The sequence below is a fragment of the Paralichthys olivaceus genome, chromosome 6, assembly GCF_024713975.1.
Source record: "Paralichthys olivaceus isolate ysfri-2021 chromosome 6, ASM2471397v2, whole genome shotgun sequence".
NCBI classification, from domain to species: Eukaryota; Metazoa; Chordata; class Actinopteri; order Pleuronectiformes; family Paralichthyidae; genus Paralichthys; species Paralichthys olivaceus.
The window spans coordinates 15,581,918-15,609,623 of record NC_091098.1 but is presented as its reverse complement, the minus strand read 5'-3'; the positions used below and the strand labels follow the sequence as shown (position 1 = coordinate 15,609,623).

Here is a 27,706-nt window from a genome sequence, read left to right as displayed (position 1 = left end):
TTATCAGGATAATTTGGAAGAGATTTTGACCCACAGTTAATTTAATGTTAATGACATTAAAAATCAAGCCAGACATCCAGTTTGGTTTATGAGAGTGCAAACTTTAATCAAGAAATTCAGCAGCTACATGATGATATGTTTAAATTATGTTGAAGCACAGCAGTTTTCTTCTTCAATTTGTGACACTTAAAAACACTATTTTCTTTCCGTCACCACAGATCAGTGTCCAGACCTCTGTGGCGAGGTGACAGAGGTGATGTATGGAAGTTGTCTCGCTGCTGTTGTAAGAATATTTGCTTGCTTCTAACAACTGTTAAGCTCAAAAGGCAAAATATAAAACATGGCCGGCGGCATCAGCCTGTTGCATTTAGCACGTACAAACACAATACAAACACAAAGAAGCATAAAGAACACCAGCAATGTGTTTTCAGTATCTACAAAGTTTTCTCTTCATAAAAGCACAGTGATTAAGACTCTGCGTACAGACCTCTGTTTACAGTGGTAATGTGAGGGTCTAGGTTTGTAACACTTTGACTTATAAAAGTAACTTTCACAAAGCTCTGGTTAAAACATATAAAACTTCATTTGGAACATAATTCACAAACACTGACAAACTGTGCACAGTTTTGTAATACTTAAGGCAATGATATAAACGTATATTAACAGTAAAAGTATTTTTGGGATCAGTTTGAAGATTGTACAAAATCAAAATTGAAAAGAAATCTGGTTCAGTTGTGTTGGACGCTGTAAATCCTTGAAACATTGTCAAACCACAGCATGAGCCCTTTAGTAAATAAAAGTCAAAGAGGACTTGTACATGCTTTTAAACACATATAAATTCGGTAGATTGTGCAACATAGTTGCATTATTATCAAATATCTATTCAGCCAAAATATTCTACTGAAGAATCTGCGTGGATTCAGCACAGTTAACACTTCGTGGATGAGAAGCTACATGTGAAAGTGTCCTAAATACTGGTGGACTGTGTTTTCATGACGCACGTGTGCCATCTTCTTTTGTTTTTCTTCAGTGATGATGGAAAATTGAATTTAAGCCGAATACACAAACACACACGTCACAGATCACAGAAGCAACACTTATTGTTATATAGTATCGAAGATCAAGCATGGATCCTTCTAGTTGGTCTCTGCTACCAAATCGTACCTGAAAAAACAGAAATACAATTTGTCATATCACTTAGTATTTGCACATACATTTGCTGATAGAATAAATATTGTTGAGTAGCTGTTTTTAAATTATTACCATTGTGTGACACCAGCCTTCAGGTCTATTTGGTCCAAGTCCAGCTGCAACTGAGAGCGACAAGGAAAGAAAAAGATGATCTCCCACATTTCTCTATCTTGATTCTTGTGATAGCAACTACTGTATGTAAACACAAAGACGTTCATGAGAGCTTGAGCAACAACCAGTAGGCGATTTGTAGCGAGATGAGGGGGGATCTCTCTCCTGTATGAGAGAGAGAGAGCTGCACGAACACATAGAAAATGTGTGCATCTTATAGTTAATGCCAATCACAAAATCCCAGGATCCGCAGTTTATTTTTAAAAGCTGAAGCCGCCAGCTCCTGCAAGATTTGCTTTGGTGGGACCCAAAGCAAAACAGGAGAAGGTCAGAGCAGAGAGGTGGTCAGGTGTGGTCGAACGTCAGTCATTTGGAGGTACAAATAATATTCACACAGAGTTTGGTAAAAATCTGTTGTAAGCTATTTTACAAGCACACACACACACATTCAATCAAACACACACACACACACACACACAAACACACAGGGGTGAAAACAACAGGATAAGCACCACTGTAAACTATTTAAAACAAACAAACAAGTCTCTCACTTTAATGCTTGTGTTAATTTGTTCATTCTAACACCCTAATTATCAAATAATTAACAAATCACATACTGGGAACAACTACCTGTATTTCATGTGTGAGTGATCACAGCAGATATTTACCTTGCCGATCAGCTCCCTCTCTCTGCTCATAAAGGAAACGCTGTTCTTCACAGACAGGTCCAGTCTTCTCTGTATGGACTCCTCCAGAGTGAAATCAAAATCAAACCTAAAACAAGACAAGAGAAAAGTGGGAAACATAAATTAAAATACGTTCAAAGCTTCTCTTACTGTCTCGAGTCTCTCATTTGTTTTTATTGCCTTTCGTTAAATTCAGGGTTGAGATCTCTCTTCTTGGTGGCAGTTCTCCTCTTGGTGGTAGCCCTCTTGTCGGGCAGCAGGATGAAGGAAACGTAAGGGTCAGCACCGTCCTTGGAGCAAGCTGCCAGGGCTCTGTGGGCACACAGCAACATGTTTACGGCATGTGATGGTAAACGGTGGCTGCTCTGGGTCAAAAATGTGATCATTAAAGTAGTGTGTGTGATATGGAGACCTGCAGGAGTGAATGGTGATGAAAAGCCGGCTCTCCTCTGTGGAGTAGACTATGGTGAGCTTCACCTGGCTCGTACTGTTTGAATTGTCACTGGCCCTGAAGAAACAACAGAGGAAATGTGATTATTGATTTGTTAATGTCTTTTTATACACAAGCAAAACAAACGCTGGCAGAGAAAAAAAAAGCATTGGAAATCTATCTTTATATATCTTTATACTAGAAAACAGCCAAAAGGAAATCCTGATTTCATGTCTCTGCAGTAGAGGCAGTGAGAACACAGAGGGACATTTGTCCTCATGTGTGCACATGTGTGACTCACATGGAGAATCCACTTCGGTGTCTGAGGTCGAGGTGGGATGGAACCCATCTGGGGATGAATTCTCCGCTGCCCTCATTACCTGCATCACCTGGATCCCTGCGACACACCGCCAGCTGAGTGTCCAAAATCTGCAATCGTTGCAAAAGTCAGCATGAGTGTGCTGACAGTATCTGAAGTACTGCACATCCAATGTTGGACCAAGAGTTAATATTTAACAGTATGCTGTAAACTACAGTATTCAGTGTATTGCATGATTGGTTCTATATACAGAAATACCTTTGAGTAATTCAGTGAAAATACATCACAAACTAGACATTGCTAACAAATGTATTACTGCCTTAGTACCTTGAGTGTGGCCCTCAGCAGGATCTGGCTCTCTGGAAGAACTCCATCCAGACTGAGCCAGCGGTCAAGCACCAAGCCCGGCTCGAGCAGCACCTCCCTGAGAGGAAGAGTCAAGGACCCGAGGCTCTGACCCCAGCTGTGGGAGAGCTGGAAAAAAACACACATATATATTGTAAATACAAAATCATGTTTTTTTCTGTATAAAAGTCATCTGTGTCAGTAAAAGTGGCTTAATATAGAAAATACTGATGATTCTCACCTTGATTGTGAGTGTTTCGTCTCTGGGGTCACGAACCAGGAAATGGAAGGCTTCGTCCCATCGAGGAGACGTGGACCGCTCACAGATCTTGGGACAGAACCAGCAGAAACATTACAACTTTTATCAAGCAACATTTTGTTTGCTCAGTTTTAGATCAGAATCATGATCCTACCTTGGTTTTATATGAGACACCTTTGAGGATAATCTCAGCCCCGGCTTTTGGCTCCTTTCCACCCTTCTTAAACTGAAAGACGTCCACAGAATAATGTAATGCACGGCTACAGAACCACAAACTATTGTACTTATCGTTGGCGTGAGGACAAACACTTAACAATAAGCAACAAATAGAACCCCAAGGACTCATAGATGTGGCCTCACCGGCAGCCCATGGGCACGCTCCACATACACAAATAGCACCGCTGTTGATGGCACAACCTTGTTCTGGTACGACTGCTGCGACTGGTACTGCAGGATCTGCAGGAAATGATGCAGAAAAAGAGGGTAGAGAGAGTTTAAGTAAGAATTACAGTGCAATAATAAATGTTTGGTTCTCTTGCAATACTGACAACAAAGATATAAATAATCTACACAAAGCATTATGCTCACACGCATGCATCACTTTCACAAGCCTCGGAGTGTGGTTAACGGGTAAAGTTGTATTGTTTCCTGTTGATCGTATCGGCCATAGCTACCAAATAACACAGCAAGCACACAAGAATTCTGGGCTCTCATAGTACAAGAGGCATCATTTAAAGGATACATTTGATATTTCCAAACTTGCAATTATCATTCCTCCTGTCCCTGCTGGCTGTACAGCAGTCCACTGAGCAGAATGCACATCATTCTGACAAATCAACAGCTACTGTTGCTGTGTCACCGGACCCAAATAAACCTCCAGAGGCAAGTATACAGTCAGAAAGGAGCCACAGACCATGGAAACACAAAGTGGGGAAATTATTTTTGGAAGAACTCTCAGAAGAATCCATAACCCAACCAAGACCCAACAGACCTCTTATGAAACGATATTAAAATTCATCGGAGGTGGATTTTTATTTCGATCTGTAGCAAATGGCACAGGCTCATAAACATCAGACCCATAAACATGTGTCAGATACAACGTCCTGTATCTGCTGCCAGTTCTGCACCAAAATATAATGTCTTATTTCCTGAGCTCTACCACATCCTTCCTTCAGGTTTCATCGTAATAAGTCCTGTGGTTTTTTCATAGTTCTGCTAACTAACAGACTTACAGACAAAAACACAACCATCCTTGGTGGAGGTAAAAATCCTGGTACATGGCTTCATATGACCTTAACATGAAAACCATCCTATTTAAAGGGAATGAGATCTATAGGTTCAAAAGACTCAAGTCCTCCAAGTCATCCATTATCTTATATTCTGGTCTTCCCACAAGTTCTTTCAGGTAAGAGGTTCATAAAGATCTGCAAAACATACACCTGAATAAATCATAGAATAAATAAATAATGATAAAATATCTCATGAAAAATCAACCTGTTCCAGTCTGGGCAGGTCAGAGACTCTGGGCAGCCACTCCAGCATCAAGTGAACTCGGCCGGACTTCACATCATTTAAGGTGTACCACTGTGACAAGATTGACACAGAAAGGTTACATTTAAATATGATTTTTCAAAGTATGTACTGAAACCATGTAAACTATCTGTCACCCACCGTATCGATAAATTGTGCACTGATAATATCTCGTAGATTGAGCTTGAACCTGTAACAACAGAATTCTAGTTACTTTCCTTTTCATTGACACATTTTCCAGAGCCGTGTAGCTTAAAGCTGCAAAAGATCTGTTTGTAACGTCAGGACACACCTCCCGAGGAAGTCGTCTTGATCGATGTCCTTGTCGAACAACTCAAACTGGATCTCCTGACCAGGAAGCTGCGTCAAAATCACCTAAATCATGGAGAAAAATAAAAATGAAATCTAATCTTATCTCTATTATTTCATCAGAATGGTACAAGAACTAACTAGTTGCGAAGTAAACAGAGGTTGTACCTCATAGAGCTCATTCCAGATGGGATTCAGGTTCTCTTTGATGGTGTGGCTGCGGAAGGTGATACCTGCCACACGGATCTTGACGTAGGGGTCACTCTTCCCCTTCACCATGCCCCCCATGAAGTTGTCCTTGGCTATCAGGTTTTGGGCCTCGACCAGATGAATACGCAGCACTCCCTGTGGGTTCCAATAAGGACAGTGAGTGATTCAACAGTGCACATTTCAGAGATATTTGAGTGAAGTCTGCCACTGTCTGTTTCTGGGTAACTATTCTTTACCTCAGTTGCGAACTCTGGGTCGGGTGTGGTGTTCTGCGGTCGTGTTGGCTGAGGTTTAGCCAGCCCACCAGGCCCCATGGGGTTCAGTTCTGCTGGGATCCCCCCCTGACCCATCCCGGATCCAGAGGATGAAGGCCGAGGAGACGGAGTTGCAGGAGTGGCATCGTCATGCAGCCACAAAACCTAACAGGAGGCAAGTAGGAGGTTATGGAGATCAGAAGTCAAGCAGTAAATTACTGAGTAACAGTCAGTTAGTTCCTTAAACTAAGTATAAGCTTCTGCATTTAAGGATGAACACAGGAGAGAAAATCTAAGTTTCTGTGTGAGCATTTCTCCGGTCTTTTGAGGATCACATGTTCTCACCACAACAGGAAAAGAAACGTGGAGTGTTGATGTTAAGTTTCAATTTCTGTGTTAGGGTGAAGTTCAGTCATGTGAATGTGAGTCAGGATAAAAAATTCACGAGGAGAAAATAATTATTTCAGGTCTAGTGATGCACATTGTGACGTACGTGTTTACATGCAGTACATGTACTTCAATAATATCGTATATTTGTTTCTCTCTATAGCCGTTTTCAGGCATGACCTCCAGAAAATGACTGGACAATTGGGCCTGGATATGTTGCAGGGTTTAATTTCACATATGAAAAACTCAGCAGGTGATTGTCTGGATCAGACGTGAAAATCCAGAAAATCTCTGGAGCGTTCAGATGAAGGGTGGCGTCTGGGTAAAGCATAAAGATCAAAATGTATAAATTCTATCCAAGTTACAACGTGTCTGACAAAAAGGCCCTGCGGAGGATATCGAGGGGAGCTGGGAGGTGTCACTGGAGTCTCCCTACCCCCTACCCGACCTCTTTCAAAGCCACTGAACATTGTTAGAGACTCCTCACACCCACTTCATAAACTTATTGAACAGCTGCCATCAGGGAAAAACGGAGGAGCATCAAAACAAGAAGCACCAGACGACTTCCTCCCACAGGCTGGTGGGCGGGTAAACTCATGACTCTGCACTAAGTTTGCACTTTACCTCACACACTGTACATCCACTTATTGGGCACTGCAGCCACTTTATATTTTAATATTTCAACATTTTAAATTCACATGCTCTTTTAAGATGGACATTGTATCATTAACAAACATTAACAAAAGATATGACTCAGGGGCAAAGTGTGTTTTTCATTTTGCTTTTGTTTGTGTGATACTTTAGGGATCCCAGGGTAAACAGAATTTCATTCTGCCTGCACTACTGTTGTATGTCTGGTTAAATGACAATAAAGTCTGATTTGATTTGAACTTCCCCTGTGGGAATCACACGTTTTTGTTTACAGCACATTGACGCCAGCTTCAGCCCTCATCACCCAAAGCTCTTGAATCTGTTTGTGTTTCCAATCACACATCTTCTTCTGCATCTTCTACACGTATCACACCTCTCATATCCTGAGATACTAGTTTTTTTCAGTTTTGCATCTGTAGTTAGAATCTTCATTAACGTGTCCACTCAATCGCAATTAATTCTCCCGAGGGCTCATCTGGAGTTCAGTGCATGTCTGAAAGCAGCTTATGTGATATGATCAGAAGGATTTTCTGTCACTGGTCGACAGATACACAAAAAGGTTAGTTTAAATTTGATATCTCTACACTAAGGGTTGTCACGAGTGAGGTATTTGAACTCAGTGGAATAGATGATAGCTTCAAAAGGCCAGTGGGTGCTGGTAGGATTTCAAAGTCTTCAACAAAGATACTTCAGCTAGGTTCTTCACATCTTATTTAGTCACTAATTCCCAACACAAATGTTAAAAAACCAACCCGTAACACTATTTTGATGTATATGCGACTGGCTGAACCAGAATTCTCCAGCTGGAACCACTGGTCCATGGTGAGTTCAGGGGTCGCCAGAATACGACTCAGAGGGATGGACAGGCTGCCCAGGGACAGAGTGTGGTCATCATCTTTGACCTGATTGAAAGAACAAAAAGCACACATTATTTATATATATATATATATTATAGTTATAATGCAGAACATAAGGGAAGATAGAAATCTTCAAGGGAAAGGGCAGCAAAATAGTTAAAAAGAGGAGAAATCAATTTACAGAAAAATAATAATAACAGCAACAACCCAAGTGAAAATCATTATTTACTGTTCTAATCACTCTGACACCTCGGGAATAGTTGTACACAAAACTTAATTGCTGTGATTATTACTCGTCTAATGACTTACTTGAAAGTCGATGTCTTGTTTTTGAGGATCATGAATAAAGAAGGTGAAAGCATCCTCCCACACAGGGCCGTTGGTCCCATAACAAGTCTGCAGAGGAAAGTTAAAAACAATTATTATGTTCAGTTTTATTTGAGCTACTTAGAATTTTTTTTATTTTGATTTAGTTTTATTTTTACCTTGCTCTCTTTAGTTGTATCCTGAATGGAGATTTGCACTATTGGGCTGGGGTCCTTATTGCCTTTTCTCATCTGTAACACGATAAATACGACATGAGTAACAAAGCAATGTTTATGGTGCACCACACAACAGCATCTTAAATGGTTAGAATCTTACAGGAAGGTCGTGTGCTTGGTCGAGATAGACGGCTAAGATAGCGGCTGATGGAGGATCAGCCGTCTTACTGGTCAGATCCTGGTTCTTCTGGATCACCTGGGAGAAGAAGAGATGGAGGCAAAGTTTCAATTTTACTACTTTGATAAAAAAGAGGAATGGAGCATTATTGATTTATTGTTTGACAGTTTTGCATTGGCCTTTTTTTATATATTTTTTTTATGTCAGAGGAAACACGGAATGCATGTAAATAATTATTAAAACCTTCGAGTCAAACCATAGGGGCAATTGTGGATTGTTTATACACACATTTTTGTTTTATTCTGACTTTGTTCCAGATTTGGTTTTGTGTTTTATGTTATGTCAGTCCATAGCTAATTTCTATTGTCAGGACAAAGAGATTTTTTAAACCTAATTTAGTTCATCTTTCTGGTTGAATAAAGCTTAAACAAAAAAATGTAATCATAATAACAACACTGATACATATTAACATTTAAGTACATTTCCATGAGAGGACCTTTAGGTTATTTAGCTGCAGACTCACCTCACTCAGTCTGTCAGCAGAGGACAGCAGAGAGAGCCACTCCAGACGGAGGTGAAGGCTGCCGGATGGGACGTCCCTCAGATTGAACCACTGTTTACAAAAACACAGAAGGGTTATTAAACGCAATTATCACATTTTTTTCCTCATCTGACTGAATTTCTTTGAGCCTGGACAGTATTTGAGGAGAGTGAGATCAGAGCAGATCACGAGGAGGCGCATGGGATCTGCAGTGTCACATGCTATAAGGATTAGAGCAGTTTCACTCTGATATTTTCCAGGACTAAAAGAATACAATAACTGTTTGCTGTTTAAAAAACAACAAAATGTGCTGGATCTTAGTGCTGCTTACATCATCCACCACTCTGGCCTTCTTCACGATATCAAGGTCCACCTTTACCCTGAGAGAGAGAGAGATAGACATAGAATCAATGAAGTCATGAATCTACAAGGTCAGGGATTTTGAATTTCAACAGAATCGTGGCCCAATGTGTGAAGAGCAGAGATGGACATGGCATGAAAAGCACAAAGAGACCAAGTAAATGAGAATGAGTAAGCTACCTCCCCAGGAAGTCATCCTGGTCGGGGTCTTTGTCAAATACTTCCACTTCCAACTCCTGACCAGGTACTTCATGGACAATCACCTGACACACAAACATAAACACACATACACACAGACACACACACATAAATGGACAAAGACACAACACATACAACAAATATACAAATAAAGATACAGCCACACACAACACCGTAAAACAAGGGCATGCAAACAGAGTCACAATGACTTTTCATTTTTGTGCTCAGTAAATTTATATTTCCAAAAGTGTAAGGAAAAAACACAAATGTGTCTCTGAGAAAAACAGTATTTGCAAAGACCTTCTTATCTCAAACTCAGCAGCTTCCTGTTACCAGAGAAGAAGATAAAATCTCCACAAAACTGTTTATCTCTGAAGTGCCAATTAACTACCAAAGACTTTGTGCAATCTCTATGAAGCAAGGACACCAACACGAGCTGTAACTGTTAGCACACAAACTGGTGGAAAGAGCAGCACCTAAGCTAAACCATTTATTGTTTTTTCAGCTTGCTTCTCCTCCCTACACCAGCCGCTCTCACCTCGTACATCTCCCTCCACTGTGGGTTCAGGTTGCTGTCTACGTGATGAGAAGTGAAAATCTGGGTTCCGACGCGCAGAACGGCGTAAGGGTCCGATTTCCCATCGATTAAGCCTTTGATGACTGTATCCTTGGCAGTCAGGTCCTCAGCCTCCAGCAGATGAATACGGACAACTCCCTAGGGTTGACACATACACACACGTGCATGCACAGACAAAATGTGAACGTGAGTGGAATGTCATTCACATTGGGAATTTGCTGTATGACTTTCAGGCTATGTGTTCTGCTTGCAGCTAATGTTGCCAGAGGGAGCTACTTCAGTCAATGTGGGTCAGCGTTTTTTTCTTCAGGCCATTCACACAGGAGACAGTTACCCTTGGGAGAGGGGAGCGGAGCTGCGCAACGTGCAGGTCAGCCACCAGGGGCACAGTGAGACGGTTGGGGAGCACCAGGTGGGAGGCAATTGCATCCATTATCATAGTGTCCGACATGGCACTGCAAGTGAATGCAAGGGTGACATTGGGGACACACAGGGAAGGGACACAGACAAACAAACAAAGGCTATATACTACTACTGACCACATGAACGTGCATAAATGATCTGCAGGTTCATGGCAACAGAACCAACAGGAAGCTCCTCTGATCTAAAGAAGATGTTATCCTGTGATCCTGTTAAATGATGTTTGCTAATGGAGGAATATAATCATAAAATTAACTGTCATTGAAAGTATTGCCAGAGGGGACTGATATGTCAGTAACACGCTTACACCACTGACAATGCTTTATAATACAAGGATTTTAACACACATTGTGATTTTACATAATGACTCACAGTATTACATTTCCAATACAAGCACATCAGCCCAGCAAAAGGTTCTGGCAGAGAATTGCACTGTTAGAAAAAAACAAAACCAACAATGTGTTTCAATACTAAGACCTGGTCTGTCTATGTTACTGAGCTCCAACCTCTTTTGTTCCAACTGAATGAGAAAAAATTAGTTTTTAAAAAAATTAAATTTAGTTCTAAAAATGCTCAGTGATCTTCTAACCTGTGGAACAGCTGATTGAAGAAAACAGTGCATTTTTGGGAACTATTTTGGGATGTGGACAAATATTTAGTGTATTAATGCACTAAGATGTTTTATGCAGGATAAAGTTCAACACTCAGCTACATCAGACGTCATTATTTGTCTGTTTGATTAGGTCTGTGTTGTTTTTTGTTTTTTTTACAGGATTTCTTGACACAAGCAAAATCAACTTCCTTTTAGCTTGTGATCACACAGATCTGTCAACGAACAGAGAGAAAGCACTTTTCTAATATTATAGATTCTCTGTGATTATAGTTGCTGAATAAAATGTAAATTATTTGCAGTATCAGTTGGAACAGTTCTACAAAGTGCAGCCCCCAAACTTTTCTGCAGCATCACAACTGAAACAGGCACTTCTCATTAAAAAATGATATTCAATAATATGACATCAACTCACTTCAGTCCGGGGATATCCAGCAGGTTGGTCAACCCAGTCCAGTTGATGTCCAGTTTCTACATACATCAGATATACGATTCAGATGCATGTAACGGAAAATAAATAAGGACTTAATGTAACGCAGTGGAAAGGGAGGAAACACTCACAGGCCTGCGAATGAAGAACATTGTGATGGCTCCGACCAGTGGCATATCTCCAATCAGAGGCTCGAGGATCACACGCAGCTTCCCATGGAGCTATGAAGACAAAGATTTAACTGCAAGATTAAACATTACTATAACTAATAATGTACAAATATCTCCTTTATTCTTCTTACCTGGATTCCTTTCACTCCGGCTTTGCAGAGGTACTTCTTGATTTCAACATTGACTTCGACATCACCGGCATAGCTGCGATAGAAGAGCAGTGACAAGTTCAGAGACACAAAGTGAAGCAGTTGATACGAGTTACGATAACGCTGATCTCTTTTTTCTGCTGAGTAAATATTGATTTGATGTGATAGATAACGACAAACCCTCAGGGCAGACTCACAATACGTGAGCGACAAAATAAAACCAGGTGAAAAAAGTGGAATTACCTCAGCTGCAAATCCAACATAACTTGTCTCTTATCGTGTTCCGTGTGAGCCTTCACACCAGTCACCCTCAGAGCCTGTGGACACAGCAGCTGCTATTAAACAAAGCAAACAAAGACTGGCAGAGACATTAGCAAAGATTCACAGGAAGAAATCCTGCTCTTTCTGCTCATAATGAACAGGAGAGCAGAGTAGTCAAGTAAATATTACTCACATCAAGCCCTGCTGTATTTTCTTGTTGATGACACAAAATAAACGGTTGCTTTTATGGCTGACGGTTCCCTTACCTTCTCTCCTAGGTTGACCTTGGTGAAGTTGAGAGTCTGCAGATGAGTACTGGATGCACGGATCGCAGGAGCAATGGTTTCCACCAGCAGCTTCTCCAGAAACTGGCCTATAAAGGGCCAAGCCTGCTGCAGGATCTACATGACAGAACATACAGGCATTCATTATTTTCAGAAAATAGAAAAGCTACCATGCACTTAGCGGTTCCTTACTTAGAATGTACATCGGATAATCATTAGTGCATTTCATATTTGTATCCATACTAAATTAATTATGTGGGTAACAATTTGAGTTACCCTTCCCTTGGGGTTCAAAGGCTTTTTGCTGAAGGTTTATCAGAAATCCATCAAGTAGAGGATTGGAAATTAAATTGAAGTAGCTCAACCGTCAATAATTCAGCGAGGGTGTTTATCAAAGACATGAATCCAGAACCCTGCAGTTATTAGTCATTTTGGAAAACATCATTCAGAAGAACAATTTAAAAGAATAAATGATCAGCAATGCTTTGATTCATTGGTCTATAATTTCCCAGGAAAGAACAATGGTATTGGGCCTTGATTAGATGGAATTAATGAATTACAATGAATTGCTTGTGTAACCTACAGAGTGCACAGCAAGTCAGCAAAAAATGCAAACATGACATATTTCTCTAAAGGAAAGCATAGAATTAAACATTTCTACAGAACAAGGTCTCTAATATTTGATTCATTATTAAGCAGTATTTACATGGGTTTGACCTGAGAATATTTTTTTCTTACAATTAGTTTGAAATTGGACAGCTGCTACCAGGAATCTATGATATTTTAGAAACTATGGATCCGTGAAATTAAGTATTAGACCAATGCATTTGATTTAATCTATTAATTTACACCGATAATCTAATAACTGGTGAAGTGAATCAGTGTGTTAGTGTTTTCACCCGATGCAGCCACAGCCTCGGGCTTGTGTTAGCTTCAGCATGTCAGTGTGAGGTGTAAAGAGTGGGGCATCCAGTCCTGTCAGCTGCTGTTTACCAATCCTCTGACCTCCACCTAAACCAGTCATGGGACTGGTGATGCGAAAAAAGCCCCTTCGTGCCTTATACATTATTTACGGCACAGTTATGAACATGCATTTAGGAATCCGTCTGTTTAAAATTGCCTTCTCCATCTAAACCCACCTCATGTCACAGTGAAATTTTATTCGGTTTTAATGTGTTATGATGTATACTTTTAATGACTCTATTTTAATGTATTTCTTTTTAATGTTTCGCTTTTTGGTTTTAACTATGTACGGTGTCCTTGGGTGACAGAAAGGCGCCTTCGAAATAAAATGTATTATTATTATTATTATAAAGTGCAGCTGACAGTGAGGAGGGTCAGTGTGAGCAGCTGGGTCACACGTCAGGAAACCCACAGGAGAGACATAGGCTGGTTGAAAGATGAGCCCAGCAAAAAGCCATTACACGATCTGGGCTTCTGTCACCGAGTTCATTATGTTTTTTTTCCTTCAGAAGGGCGATTCGCATTATTAGTATTCACACCCACGCTCGCTCCGTGCTGATGAGAAGTTACTGTACTGACAGAGAGACTGCAATATGATCTGATCCACTCTCTCCATCTCTTAATTACACCAGTAGATTTTCTGCTCCGATGGAGAGAGGCTGCAGCAGGAGCCGGGTCACCTCAAGTCCACACTAGTGCTCTTTATGTTAATATAAAATGTGAGCCACTGAAGCTCCTGATGCTGGAGAGACTCAAGTGACTCATGGACACGTTATCTTCAAATCATGTGTTGTTTCCTTTGCTCTGCTGAAAGTTCAGCTAAATAAATTAGAGCTGTCCTTGATCATACAATGTGCTGCATTGTGAACTAGATAATTTTATTTTAAAAAGTTCCCAATATAAAAAAATACATCTGCACACATGCAAAGTCTTATGGGGAAAAAAAACGAACCTTGTTGAGCCACTCCACCTTTTCCACATCTGGAAAGTTGACCTGTGGACAAGTAAAATGGGTCAGGCATGAACTCAAATATGACAGGGTGGTGTAAAATGACATCGAACTACAAGAAAAGTACATAAAATACTTGAGATGTTTTTATTTCATGGACCCGATATTTTTCCTGGGTATACTTTATTAAACTTCTACTTTTCTCCATATATTCCTTATGTCATTTTTAACCACAAGGCAGTATTTCTAGGAGCTCTACTTGTTTTGTTTTACTAGTTAAATATATATCTGTTTGCACCCTGTAAATTAGAAGTATAGAGAAAAAATGTCAGGATGCAATTAACCACACTCTGCAAATTAGATTTTCCTCCAAACCACAGAGGCTTGAGATCTCAGATTAGGCCTATCTGCTCAAAAAACACAAACTGTCTCTCTATCTCTCTCTCACTCTCTCTCTCTCTCCAGATATGGTGGTCGTGGTCGCTGCCTCTGCTCTGCTGTGAAGGATGTTCATGAGTCATCACGTTTTTCAGATTCTTAGAGGCAGGATAGCGAGAAAGGAAAAGGAAACGCTCAGAGAATCTCTATTATTGTTGTCATATATAGACAAGCATTTTGCAGGAGCCGTGTTTTAACTCCTTCATGCTACAAAGAGCTCATCTGACATGTTAATTCACTGTAGTGTGGCAGCAGATCAGACTAATCTCCCTGCAGGCACTGCACAGAGGAAATGTCTGAACATGTGGGCTGATCTGGGACAAACACTGTGCAAAAAGGGTCCTGCATTCATTTCATCTGAGCGTTGCAGTAAAACACTAGTGTCACTGTCTTTTGTGAATTCACTTTCTGAACAAATAGTCTAACAAGTGCTTGCTAATGAGATCCCTGTATTTAAAAGCATATGCAATGGGATAAGAAGAAGCTGAGGTGCAGTTCAACCTGTGACAGATGAGACAGGTGATGTGCATTGGTGTGGGCATGGTGGGTCAGCTGAAAGTGTGGCTGGGTCCTTACCCATGGTGACAGATCCATTTTGGTTCTGAAAACCTTCTGGGTGATGAATTCCCTCTCGTTCTCCAGTAGGTACATGGCAGACTTGAGCCTGAGCTTCTTCTCCAGTCGACCGTGTTTCCATCCCATGTAGATCATCAGCCCGAACAGGACCAAGCTGATGTTGAAGCCGTAATATCCGGCCAGGTACACGGGCAGGAGCGCAGCCAGGCATTTCCCAAACGACCACAGCACACTGGCCGCGCGCTCACCGGGCAGCTGCTCCGGTGAGGCCGGGGCTGCGGCCACCGTGCCCGGCTCTGCTTTGGCGACTGGCATCGCTTGACTTCGCTGGATGGACCTGGCCTTCTGCTGCGTCGCTCTGCCTCTGTGACTGGGTGGCAGTAGCCAGTGGGGACTTACCACCGAGGTATTATGGAAACCATGGAGATGTCATCGATGAAGTGCTGGTTTTGGAATCGATTGATTAAAGCATTATCACGGGTTCTTCTCGCTGCCCCCTCCTCCGCTCAGCTCCGCAGGGCACCAAAATGAGCTATTCCGTGTTCCATTGACGTGTAAGGCTCCTCTGAAGGCAAGGACCAGAAGCAGAGAGGGCGGGCTCTGCTCGAATCCCTCCTTCAACATGAAGTCCTGCACGCATCTAAAACCTTTTCACTTGTGGCGTCCTGCAGGGAATCACACAGTCACAGCGTTATGTGCACAGAGGACGAATATACATGCAAAGCACACTACGGGACCACTGCGCTCAGATTACTGTAATTACGCACCGGCTGCTTAACCCGTTATTTAAAATCCGTCTTCGTGCGCAAGCGCTCATGTCCACTGCAGCAGCTGAGCATCAACAGGTTCACTGACAGAAAAGGTGCATCAGCTTCATCCTCTCACGTCTATCAGCCACCGAGCTGCTCACTCCTCACCAGAGAGGATCCAAGCCGCTGGGGTAGAGTCGTGACAACTAGAGGATATGCGCCAGTTGGCCACTTACGCAGTGTTTACGCACCACTACCATGTAAACCTAGATACACTGAGCACTTACAACCTAATTGTCATTCAGATGCGTTTTGTCTCGCGGTGATCCACACGATTCTCTCAGCTTGATTTATGCATTGCAAATGTAACAGAGGTTGACATTGCTCCCCTGTTACCATGCAGGCAGCTGCCAGTTAGCTGTGGGCCTGTTTGCTCCCAGTCTGATGATCCTTTATGTAAACAGACGAAGGAGAGAGAGTGAGAGAGAGAGGAGGCATCCAGCCAGTCAGGCAATAATGATCAGGTCCGACTACAGTAATCCAAGAATTTGTTACAGGTTTATAACTGACCTTTGAGCATAAAAACCAAATAGAGAGGTAGCAAAGCATATTTTGTTATCAGTGACATTTGAGGCAAACAAATTTATGAAATGCTTTTGAAGTATCCATGTTGCCATTACTCAAAGGTACTTCTGCCTATACTTTAATTTAATTGTCCTTATTTCCAGGTAGGTTTGTGATTCCAACTTATACATGAACAAGGACAATTCAAATATGTAAAAATATTTAAATTTGATATTTTGTACAGTCCCACTCACGTTTTTTTACATTTATACTTAATTCATTCACTCTGTAAAACTCTTATCATCAACTATATATTGACATGTAGGGCCCTTTGGTCCTTAGCTCACCTGCACTATAAGTGGATTTTTATTAAGCAGCTGTCTCCTCCTAAAAATTGAGGATTGATTTTAAGATTATTTTAATGTTTAAAGCTCAGCAGGATCTGGCCAACCGCAATTATCTCCTTTCACTCTAAACTGTGATCCAAGATCTTCCAATCACAATTACAGTTCAGCTTCTGGTAACCAAGGTTGTCTTGGCTTTTATAATAAGGGCTCTTTATGTCCTTGCCTCTTTCAAAGGTTTCACACACCTGCTCAAGTCATGGGGAAGAAACTGCAATATTTTTAGAATGCAAATTTGCCAACAACTTCCCTTTAGGTTTTTGTGTCTGCAAGGCAAGCAGGTTCAAAGTGCTAAGCGCACTCTTTGGGTAATTGAATAGGAAGTACAAACAGCAATTATGCATTTTTCAGCAAACACATTAAACTTACATTGTCAAATCTAAAAATTAGCAACTAAGACCTAATCAGATGACAGAAGCCTTGAAACGTATATTGATTCTGGGCATCACAATGTGACCACATTTATACTTATGGCACAATTATTGGTCAGCAGTGCACTCTAGATATGAAGCTATGGTTCAGATGTTTTATCATTTAATACTTCAGTTATTTTAACTACTGGTTTCATTCCTTGCAACATGAGCTTTAGCTGCCATATTTAATATTTTAAGACCAAATAACTTCAGTAACAATGAGATGTACTTTTAATTATAACAATCTGCAGTTTTAGGTGGTTGAAATTAGCTCAGCTTTTAATTCAGTTCATTTGAACACTAGATGTGAACATTACTTTGTATAATCACACTGCTCAACTAAGCCTTTTCACTGGAGCTATATTGACCGTTGTAGGACAAGCAAAACTGCATCCATTAATGTAACAATCTCTTAAGTTATTTACAGGACTTCCCGAGGCTGTTTAAAAAAAAATCTGAAACAACAAATTGTTTTTTTTTTTAAACCAAAACCTTTAATCAAAGACAAAAACAAATGAAAAAAGTTGAGGAATTAAGAACAGGAGTTCAGAAAGTCCCAGTGGAAAAGCCTGACATCCAGGGGTCTTGGATCAGCTCTGCAGCATCAGGTCGATTTGGACACCACTGGCTTCAAGACAAGAGGGGGGGGGGTCCTGGGTCTCTGGCTGTGCTCTTCTAGTCAGCTTGTTTGAAACATTGGAAGTCACAGCCATGGCAGAGAAGACAGTTTACTTGGACCTCTGCCTCATCTTTCTCCTTTTGCGCTTCAGCCTGCAAGATGATCACAAGAGCCAGTTAGACATCACGACACTGGACAAAGGAAGATTACTAGAGCTGGGCCATAAGTCAATAATGCTTTGGAATGAAGGTTGAGGTTATAAAGTCTGTATGAGCAGAGAATGTCAAAGACTTTGACCTTGTTACAGATGAAAATTGTATTGCCGTTCCTAGTAATGCTTAAATTGACAAGCCTTAATTAATACTGTGACTTTACACAGATATTATTATTCTAGTTCATAGGATTGAAATGGAAACTCAGTAAAGGAAACATGAACAAATTAGATTTTGGTATAAGTCAATATGATCTCGCACTGAATGGTGTATTAACCATTTGGTTACCATTTGTATTTGGACAATTGAGCATTTACTCGAACATCACGATGTTATGTGACTGCGACAGGACTTTTAACATTTAGGATCATTTCAATAAAATCTAGAGTTGCAAACAGAAGACGCATGTTTCACAATCTTACCTGCGCATGCGCTTCTTTCTCCACTGTGAGGGGGGGAGAAAACATTGAATTACTATGCGGTTCACGTCTATTTATGTCAAAACTCATTAAATAAATACAACTGAAACAAGATGAGACTAGAATGAGTTAAGCAACAGATTCACAGGCTAACTCTCGTGAACGTGCTGTTTCGGCCCTGCTAGCTAGCTAACAGATGTTAGCGTGACTACAAACTGCAGATATCGTATCATAGACACGTTCGACACTAACCTTGGCTCTCATGTCGAGGAGTGGAGGCTGAAAACAGAGCGGCACATGTGGAGAATTAGTTCGATTGCTTTCAAAACAAGATGATTAACATGGATTCTGATGGAGACAGCAGAGTTCCAACTTACCAACCGCTAACACACCGTCTTCCTGGAGGACGTCACAATCACGCGACGTCGTATTTATAGGGGTTGTGACGCCAGGCTTATTGGATCGCAGTGAAACATGGGAAATGAAGTCTTATAGAAGATAAACGCATCATGAAAACACGTAGTATTATTCCACTGCAGCTTTTAAAGTCCATCGTTTCAGAAACTCAGTATTTCTTGACCCATGATGTTATTTATATAGAACTATTCCTTATACCCTTTATATTTATATATCATTACTCTGTATACCCTTTAAACTTATAATAAAGTTTATTCTTGTAGTTTTATTTCCCCTTATATTTTGTAGACTTAATAGTATATATATATATCTATATATATATAGATATATATAGATACATACACACACACACACACACATATATATATAAATATGCAAGAATTCCCTACAGGATTAATAAAGTCCTACCTGATATTATCTTTTTTTAAATCTTGTTTTATCTTATCATATTCAAATAAAGAATTACTCATGAACTGAATTCATGTGATTGCTGATACAGTGTTAATTGATATGTTGACTGTGTGCCCCTATCTATCAATAATACCAATGATAATAAAACAAATAATATAAATATTATTAATAATAATAATCTGAAAAGAGGCCTGTACATTGAGAACCTACACTAAAATAAAGACAAAAGACTACTAGCATTACACTTTTTTGTGATCTTTTTGTTTGTTTTGTGAGCTCTGTGACTTTCAGACATTAGTGGTCACATACAGAGTGTGTGGAAACCTCTTGGTCCCCCAGTCTATATCCAATAGGCCTGTTTAGTAGTTCAACTATGCACAGTAGCAATTTAAACCCCATTCCAGTATTTCTAGACTTAAATTGCTTCAAGTATTTTAAAGCCAACAAGAAATTAAATTCATTAATTAATTTATATGGTGTCTTTGAGCATAGTTAAAACCGTTAAAGCGTAAAATGAATTGATATTACAAATAATCAGTTATTTGAATAGATCAATCAAAATAGTAGCAAAATATCTCTTGTTTTCTGATTATAAAAAACTCTTCTCTCCTGTCACCCTCTTGAGACGACAATCAGACTTTCGTAGTTAACAATGGTACTTGATAATATGCACAGTATGCATGTGTTTCACTTGGAATAATTTATACATACTACTGCCTCTACAGTTGTTTGAGAACATTGATCATATACACTCTGTATTAGTTATTCATATTGCAGAACCACATACACCTCAACTGGTCATCTAACATTTCAATAAACCCGGAGTCTCAGTTTCAGTTCTTCCCGGACACCCTGCAGCGGGCCAGCGTCAATTAACAAGTTCCTGTGTAGTTTTTTATACCGAGGGTGAATAGTCATTGAGGGGGACATGAGATCCAGGACACAAATTGATGCTTAAAATCATGATAAACACAGAATCATCTGAATACACACAATCCCAAAAAAAACAGAGACACAAATGATGTCAGGTGGCTTTTTAATGTTTCCAAAAATAGTCTCTGAAAGTGGGATTTGTTTTACAAAAGTATCCATATATTTAACAGGTATGGAATTCTTATGTAAACACAGACTGTCAGACTCAATGGTGGCACCAGAAGACTGAATGCTGAACCCTTGGCAGAAGTTACACCATCCACAAGTGAGAAAGGATCATTCTTATTTTACTTGTTAAATTCCTCAACTGGTAGAATGTAAAATGACAGTTTTAGAAATGATTAGCCGAGTAAACTACATCAGAGGCCTAGAAGTATACACAGTGACTAGGCTTAAGCAGGAGCAGTACAAATGGGGTAATTCGGCTGCACTGAATAATGTTGAATTAGTGAGGTCATTAGAAATTGTGTGAACGTTAGAATATCAGGGTTCAAGTATGGTGTTCCATTTCTTTCTGTGACAAGTTATCACCAATAACTTCAGGCTTATGACCTCAAGGAAGTTATCCAAATGTCACACAATTACACTGACATGATGTTCATCATCCTTGGCCGCTCTGTCAAACTCATTATATTCTCCATTTCTTTCACTACAGTTAATGTGGAAAAACGGCTCAAGATCAGTCGAATGGGTAAATGTTCCAGTGAGTAAATGCCCTTGCAGCAGAGCTATGTCCACTATCAAGACAAAAGCCTGTCTCAAGGACAGTGAGATTTACTAGGGACGTGTGTGTGTGTGTGTGTGTGTGTTTTAAGTGGAGTGACAATTTAGGAGCAGCATCATCCCAGTCTGACATCAGTTAGATTCAGAGGTATTCACAGCGGCTACACCAGCAAGTGCCTCGGACAGCTGGGACAGAAGGATTTGTGACGTCTGTTCTTTGGGTCATCAGAGGTCTGTCAGAATTTCTTGGAGAGAGAATCTATTCTGCAGCTTCGGTCTCCATCGCCTGTCCTGTCGCACTCTCAACGGTCTTTGAGGCCTTTAAAAAAAAAAAAAAGTAAAGACTGAAATTAGTGGATACATTTGGATCCTGTATTCTTGTTTGTTTATGAAACATTGCGTCGTATCCCACCTTCTTCTTCTTCTTCTTCTGGGTCTTGCGGCTGGCTGAACTTTGAAGCAAAGCCTTTATGGGAGAGAAAAATATGTAATGACCTCATGGAGTATAACAACATGCAAAAGCCGTTCCACTAGTCTAATATTTCCTTTTCAAGTAGAACAACAATATATTCATAAACCATGCTTTACCTTCAGCTCTGGGTCCTCCACCTGGAGCTCAGACTTGTACAGCTCTGGCTCAAAGAGGCTGTTGGTGATTCGCAGAGGTCCATTAGCCATGAGCAGCACAGTGAACTTGAATTGGGCGACAAATTCACCTGAACACAGACAGGATTGAAAGTTGCAATAAACAGCAGTTTTCTGTAAATTTTGACAAATGTCACAGATAAGAGGGTGAGTGCCATGACTCATATGGATGGCAACAGGAAGTCCTGTTTCAACTGTGCAGAGTTTTAATGCTTAAAAGATTCCCTCTGATATTAAGAGGGGAACAAAAAAAATCCTTACTGTTTGCGTTGCTTGTTAGGTCGGTATTAAAGAGATTAAAGAAGCTGTCTGGCTTCCTTCCTCTCTTGCAGTATAATTTTGTCTTTTATGTTTAATATGTTGTATCCTCATCATTGTGCAATAAAATTGGCAATTTCATAAATACCACCCGTTCTGTGAGATTTTTCCAGAACATTTGAAGTCTTCCGTAAATGGGAAAACTTTCAGCCCTTACACAAAAACAAACTTTCAAGAATTACAATGGTCATCAAATCAAACCTGTTCATTAAATCACTCACCCTCTTTCTCATGCAGCACATTGAATGGCTGCACCAGCTCATGTTTGGCACACTCCACCACGCCGAGCCTGGCTTTGCCTTCATCCTCAAATGCTCTGAGACAAAGAAGAAAAGAGAAGTTAGTTTATAGATGTAAAAGTTGCTTAAAATGATAAAAAAAGAAAGAAAGCAAAGCTAATATCTGAAGTTGAATGATGCTACCTCAGAGTGAAAGGCATCGTATCGAAGCGTCTCTCCATCTCACTGAAGAACGTCCGAGATGTCTTCATCTTCAAGCCGTACACCTTGTTGGGGTCTCGCTTGTAAACAGTGGTTCTCTGTCCTCCATCCTTGGCCTAAATAGCAAAACAGAACATATATTATCAGATTCTTATTTGTGACATTTTCCCAAAAAATAAAATAAAACAAAAGAAATCTGATTTCCTCTCACCTTCCCCTCTCCACTGCTGATGAGCACATCCACTGCATAAACCTCATGCACCTCAAACTCGGCCTTCTCATGGTCCTTTCTGCAAAAACAAAGGTTCACTGGTTAAAGGGAACACTCATCAGGTCAGGAATAATAAGCTCTTGCTGAGTGACGCAGGAGTGACTGACCTTTGCTGGTCCGTTGGGTTTTGGATGATAGTTTTCTCCCCATCGATCACATGTTGTTTGAGCTGATGGGACAGCATGCCTGTATATATGGAAGTCAAATTTACATTTAGCAAATATAAACCATTGGAATCACAGAACTTGAAGGGAACAAGTGGTCGCAAACACCCACCTTCAATAGGAGAGCACTTGAATGACTTTGCAATCTTGTTCCAGGCTTCTGTGACCTGTGTGTTCTAATAGAAGATACATGGTTATGATTAAATGAGCAGTTATCGTTGGTCATGGTGATGTAGATGCTCCGATACCAACATTGGAAATGACTCCAAGACCGTTGAAAATGTTGGGTTGGTGATTACGCAAAATCCATGTACTAATTCAATACCATCACTTTAAAGTATATTTATTTTAAAGTCACATCCACATAAAAATACAATTTTGTTTTTTCTGGAAATCACTTCTTCACCGCTCTAAAATAGCACTTGTGCTGTACAGCTACTGGCAAGTACTGTTTTTAGAGAAGCAATTTACAGGAATTGTGTATTTTTTGTTCTGTTCTTTTTAACTTATGAGTTTAGAAGTTCTATTTCATTCATTTTCTGTGTGTATTTGGTACTCTCTATCAGCCAATATCAACAGCCTAGGTTTTGGTATGAAGAAGGGAAAAATGGTAACAGAATAAGTCAACATGGTAGGATTTGTACCTGGTTTCCTGGCTTGACAAGACGCAGGGCAGCCTCAGCACAGAGGTGAGCTGCTTTGACAACATCAGCCTTCTTCCCTGTGAGTGGGTTGTCCTGAAGTAACACAGGAGGCACGTCAAGTATAAGAGAATCATGAGCCATTGATGGTGCGACCATCAGTGGCTGTCAAGTAAATCACAGCTCGTGACTGTTGAGAATAAATCACTATGTGTTGCAGAGTAATTTAATCCGACACTGATGACATACCTTGGTCACTCCCACAACAAAGCTGTGAGCCACATTTGAGATGAAGCCATCGACATGCACTCCCAGATCACTGCACACAAAGACAACAAGAAAAGGTGAGTGTGAACTGCATATGAAGTATCATACTATAATTTATCTGGTGCACAGGGTTGACAGGTATAAACTAAGCAGCTTACATCTTGACAAGGTCCCCGTCCTTCAGTATGACGTCAGGGTCGCTCTTCAGAGGGGAGCAATGGCATACGCAGTTGTTCACTGACACACAAGTAGGAAAAGCGATACCTGTGAAAGAAAAGAGAGTGAATGAGGGAGGTGCTGAGTCAGGCATTAAAGGGACTGATGAAATGCCATAAAGACTCACCTTTCTTCATGTCCTTTTCCTTCTTGAAGATTTTTCCGGTCTCTGCCATGATGAAGGCATCTCCCTTTTCACACAAGCTGAGTACGGAGACTCCAGCCATAGCTGCCGTAACTACCGTCTTCAGAGCCTCTGCAGGACAGGAGATGAGAAATGGAGGCGAATAAGAAAGCATGTCAATGACAGAGTGTATACTGTTAATTATCATTTTTCTTTATCAATTAATCCATTTAGTGTCATTTTCTGGGTCAGATCATAAATCGTGTGGTTAAGAAAATATAAACCAGAACTTTCTAGATGAGATCCTTAAGTCCCTTATTTGTCAAAATCACATATTTTAATTGTCTCTTGATTATGTAGTCAACTAATTATTGACAGCCAGGACATCAGGGTTAAAGTGACTGGAACAATCCACATTCATGATCCAACACCATCAACTTAATAACTGTGGTTATATGTTTTTGTGACACACACACACACACAGGCTGCAGACCGGAGAGGAGTTCTTCCCATAGATTATCACACAACGGTAATTTAGAAAAAAAAAATTTTAATGTTGCAGAAGAAGCGACGCCCAGTTTTCTTAAAAAGATCAGCTCTAAGTGTGAGTGATTAGAAAAGCGCAGAGAGAAAGTAAAGGCTAAAGATGCAGCACACAAGTCTGAACTGAATGAGTGTCAAACTGAATAAACAAATTACAGCACATTTTAACAGTAACAGGTTGACTGTCTTTATACTGTTTGACATGATTCGTGCGTAGGTGTTAAATGTGGTTGGTGGTGTCTGAGCCATATGACGGAAGTAGCCCTTCTTTAGGTTACAACATGCATTTCATGTTATCTTGGCTGGTTGGAGTCTTTCTCCTGCTCTGCATTACCCTCATTCTGTGTCACGTTCTCTCCCATGTTTGTTTGTGTTGCCTGAGTGCAAATTCCCTGCCTGTATCCCAGCGGTTTGGAAGAACGCAAAGCATTATCCAAATGAAAAATATTGCCTTTAAAAGCGAGTTGTGACAAATAAATGACCAATACAGAATAATATGAAGACATTGACATTTTTTGGTCTTTACAAAATATATACTGACATGTTGCACAGGCGTAGTTCAAGGCTCAATGATTTACAATTGCTGAAACCAGTTCCAGATTCTTAGATACTGGAATTTGCTGCTTTGCAAATTCAATATTTTCTAATCTATGCAGTTGTGGATGTTTAGTCACCTCACATTGTGCTCCAATATATTATGATGTGAATGTGATGAACTCATCAAACGTCACAGAACTTGGATATTCTGAGGAAACTTATAATTAAACAGTAGAACTGATCCCCAAAATCAACCAGATTACCCCAAATGAACACTAGTAACTTTACTTTATCATGATTCTACTAAATGTTTTAGTTTGACTGTACGTATAGAAACGTAACATGCCAGGCTGTTCACCTCCAGACTGTTCTGAACAGGTGTGAGTGTAATGTGTGAATGGAATTGTATGCTTTGTTAGTTAAATCAAGAATAAAATGGTGTATCTGAGTTTAGATCGCAGAAATGATGCAATAATAAGACGCACAGGTGCAAACCCAACACCGTTTATAGCCAACGGTCCTTATCAAGACATGTCCCCGATGACACTGAGTGCATGTGGCCTTACAATGGACATATCGGGAGGTGAACTGCCTTCAACCACGAGCGATAAAACGATGAAGATTCGTGATGTTGATGTTAAAATGACTTTGTGGTTTAGTCTCATTCTTTAAGTAGGAATATAAATGGATGTAACTGAACATAGTAGTTTGGGTGTTGACTGGCTTCTGCTTTTGGAGCCTTTAAATTACAAGCAGCTCTTCAGTCTCCTACAGGACGACGAGAAGAGTGTGGATCTGAATGAGCAGTAAACGTGGGACACACTGCGCTGAACACACTCATACTATCTTTCCATTTTGTACTTGTCATTGTTATCTCTTGCGTTAGCACTTACAGCTAGCTACCGCCTGCTAGGAGTGTAGCTGAGCCAATTAGCCACCTAGCTCACTAAGCTAACGTGACAGCTACGAGATATTAAACAAACACGGTCTGTTGAAGGTGGAGGTTCTTCTTTATTATTTACAAGAACTCCTGTTTTAGTAGTTTTCAACGAAGGCCCACTCGCTGCTGTGACCTATGGCCGCTGCTGGCTGCGGCACATGGCACACTCGCTGCTGGGTACGACTAGCTGACACAGCTAGCTAACATGAGCAGGATCCTCCGCTCTTTACGGACGCTCGAGTGAAAACAGCTCGTTCCACTTACGGTTCGCGATCTCGGCGCCCATCTTGTACTTGGTGACCACCAGGTCGTCGGCGATGGTCTGCTCCTGCGTGTCGTCGTCTCCAGACATGTTGGCAGTGAGTCCGCGAGCTGAGAGTAACTTTTTCTTCCCTCCCCGGCGGGTGTCAGTCAGTCACAGGATGGACCACGCTGCTCTCCGCGCCGCCGCGAACCACTTCTACTACCGGCAGCCAGAGAGCCCCAGAGCCCGCCCGCTGCCCGAGACACGCGGCCAGCTCAAGATGGCTCCCCGCCTACACGTGGACGGCGAGGGCAGGGCTGCAGCGAACTCAGATCATCTTCTCCATCAATAATAAAAACTACAAATAAATAATAATAATGATTATAATAATGGCACCCTGCGAAAGGACAACCTGTATAGATTATGGATGGATAGATGAATGGATACTACAACTACTATTACTACTACTATTACAACTTCTAATAATCTGTGACTCCTAAAGAATAATTAGTATAGATAATGGATGGACAGATGAATGCTTACTTCTACTACTACTACTACTACAACTTCTGATAATAATGAAAATAATGATAATAATACTCCCCTGTGGCCCCCAAAGGATAATCGTTATATGTAATAGATAGATGAATGCATACTTCTACAACTACTACTACTTCTATTACAACTTCAAATAATAATGAACAATAATAATAACAATATATCCACCCTGTGACCCTCAAAGGATAAGCGGTGTAGATCACGTATGCATGGATGAATAATAATAATAATAATAATAATAATGATTTTAATAATAATAAAAGCTCACAACTCCATCATGACCCCCAAAGGATGATAATAAACTTTATTTATATAGCGCCTTTCAAAACACAAACAAAAAAATAGGAATTGAAGGTAAACAAATAAATGCAGTTTGAAAATCACACTTTACTGCAGAAATATAACCAATCAGAAATATATATGTATATATATATATATATATTCTTCTTCCACCACCGAAAATGTCACCACCAATGAGGGATTGGGACAGTCTGAAAAAAATAGAGCTGCTAATGTTTGCATCCGGACTTTATCCTATTTATTAAGAATCTCAAATGATTGGCAGATAAAATAATGGAGACAGATGCATACATAGATCACAGACAGGGTGAAATATAGAAATAGTAAAGTCTAGGAGCGATTTGTTAAATTGAAATGTACAATATTATCAATGCATTAATAATTAGGTTTACAGAATGTGCATTACTTTATTGTGTGAAGTGTAAAGGATCTTTCAAAAGGACTTTGCTTAATGCGTTAGTGAACCCACCAGTAGACCGTTAGCTGGGTTTTAACGAAAACGGAAAAAC

The 27,706-nt window shown here is 40.4% G+C and overlaps 2 protein-coding genes and 1 long non-coding RNA gene across 3 annotated transcripts; all 3 read right to left on the bottom strand.

Annotated features, from left to right (window-relative positions):
* Nucleotides 1-80: 80 nt before the first annotated feature.
* Nucleotides 81-15,868, bottom strand: esyt1a (extended synaptotagmin-like protein 1a). Its single transcript, XM_020095845.2, has 31 exons — nucleotides 15,126-15,868; nucleotides 14,115-14,156; nucleotides 12,182-12,316; nucleotides 11,898-11,971; nucleotides 11,637-11,709; nucleotides 11,467-11,556; nucleotides 11,321-11,376; nucleotides 10,210-10,330; nucleotides 9,837-10,013; nucleotides 9,281-9,363; nucleotides 9,072-9,120; nucleotides 8,723-8,812; nucleotides 8,182-8,277; nucleotides 8,025-8,096; nucleotides 7,849-7,935; nucleotides 7,435-7,584; nucleotides 5,627-5,809; nucleotides 5,349-5,525; nucleotides 5,164-5,246; nucleotides 5,013-5,061; nucleotides 4,836-4,925; nucleotides 3,702-3,797; nucleotides 3,496-3,567; nucleotides 3,324-3,410; nucleotides 3,065-3,211; nucleotides 2,720-2,847; nucleotides 2,401-2,496; nucleotides 2,169-2,300; nucleotides 1,971-2,076; nucleotides 1,264-1,313; nucleotides 81-1,164 (listed from the first exon to the last, which is right to left on the bottom strand). The coding sequence occupies exons 1-31, from the start codon at nucleotides 15,438-15,440 to the stop codon at nucleotides 1,137-1,139; spliced, it is 3,234 nt and encodes a 1,077-aa protein (XP_019951404.2). The 5' UTR covers nucleotides 15,441-15,868; the 3' UTR covers nucleotides 81-1,136.
* Nucleotides 15,869-17,726: 1,858 nt separating this feature from the next.
* LOC109635081 (uncharacterized) lies at nucleotides 17,727-18,992 on the bottom strand. The gene is made up of 4 exons (XR_002203113.2): nucleotides 18,883-18,992; nucleotides 18,758-18,784; nucleotides 18,509-18,531; nucleotides 17,727-18,026 (listed from the first exon to the last, which is right to left on the bottom strand). It is a non-coding gene; the product is annotated as an uncharacterized lncRNA (long non-coding RNA).
* Nucleotides 18,993-20,352: 1,360 nt separating this feature from the next.
* On the bottom strand, nucleotides 20,353-26,652 carry pa2g4b (proliferation-associated 2G4, b). The gene is made up of 13 exons (XM_020096336.2): nucleotides 26,360-26,652; nucleotides 24,079-24,207; nucleotides 23,894-23,999; nucleotides 23,718-23,787; nucleotides 23,472-23,564; nucleotides 22,940-23,003; nucleotides 22,771-22,849; nucleotides 22,604-22,682; nucleotides 22,375-22,508; nucleotides 22,174-22,268; nucleotides 21,578-21,705; nucleotides 21,402-21,455; nucleotides 20,353-21,308 (listed from the first exon to the last, which is right to left on the bottom strand). Exons 1-13 carry the CDS (start codon nucleotides 26,445-26,447, stop codon nucleotides 21,249-21,251), a joined length of 1,179 nt encoding a protein of 392 aa, XP_019951895.1. The 5' UTR covers nucleotides 26,448-26,652; the 3' UTR covers nucleotides 20,353-21,248.
* Between the last annotated feature and the right edge of the window lie 1,054 nt (nucleotides 26,653-27,706).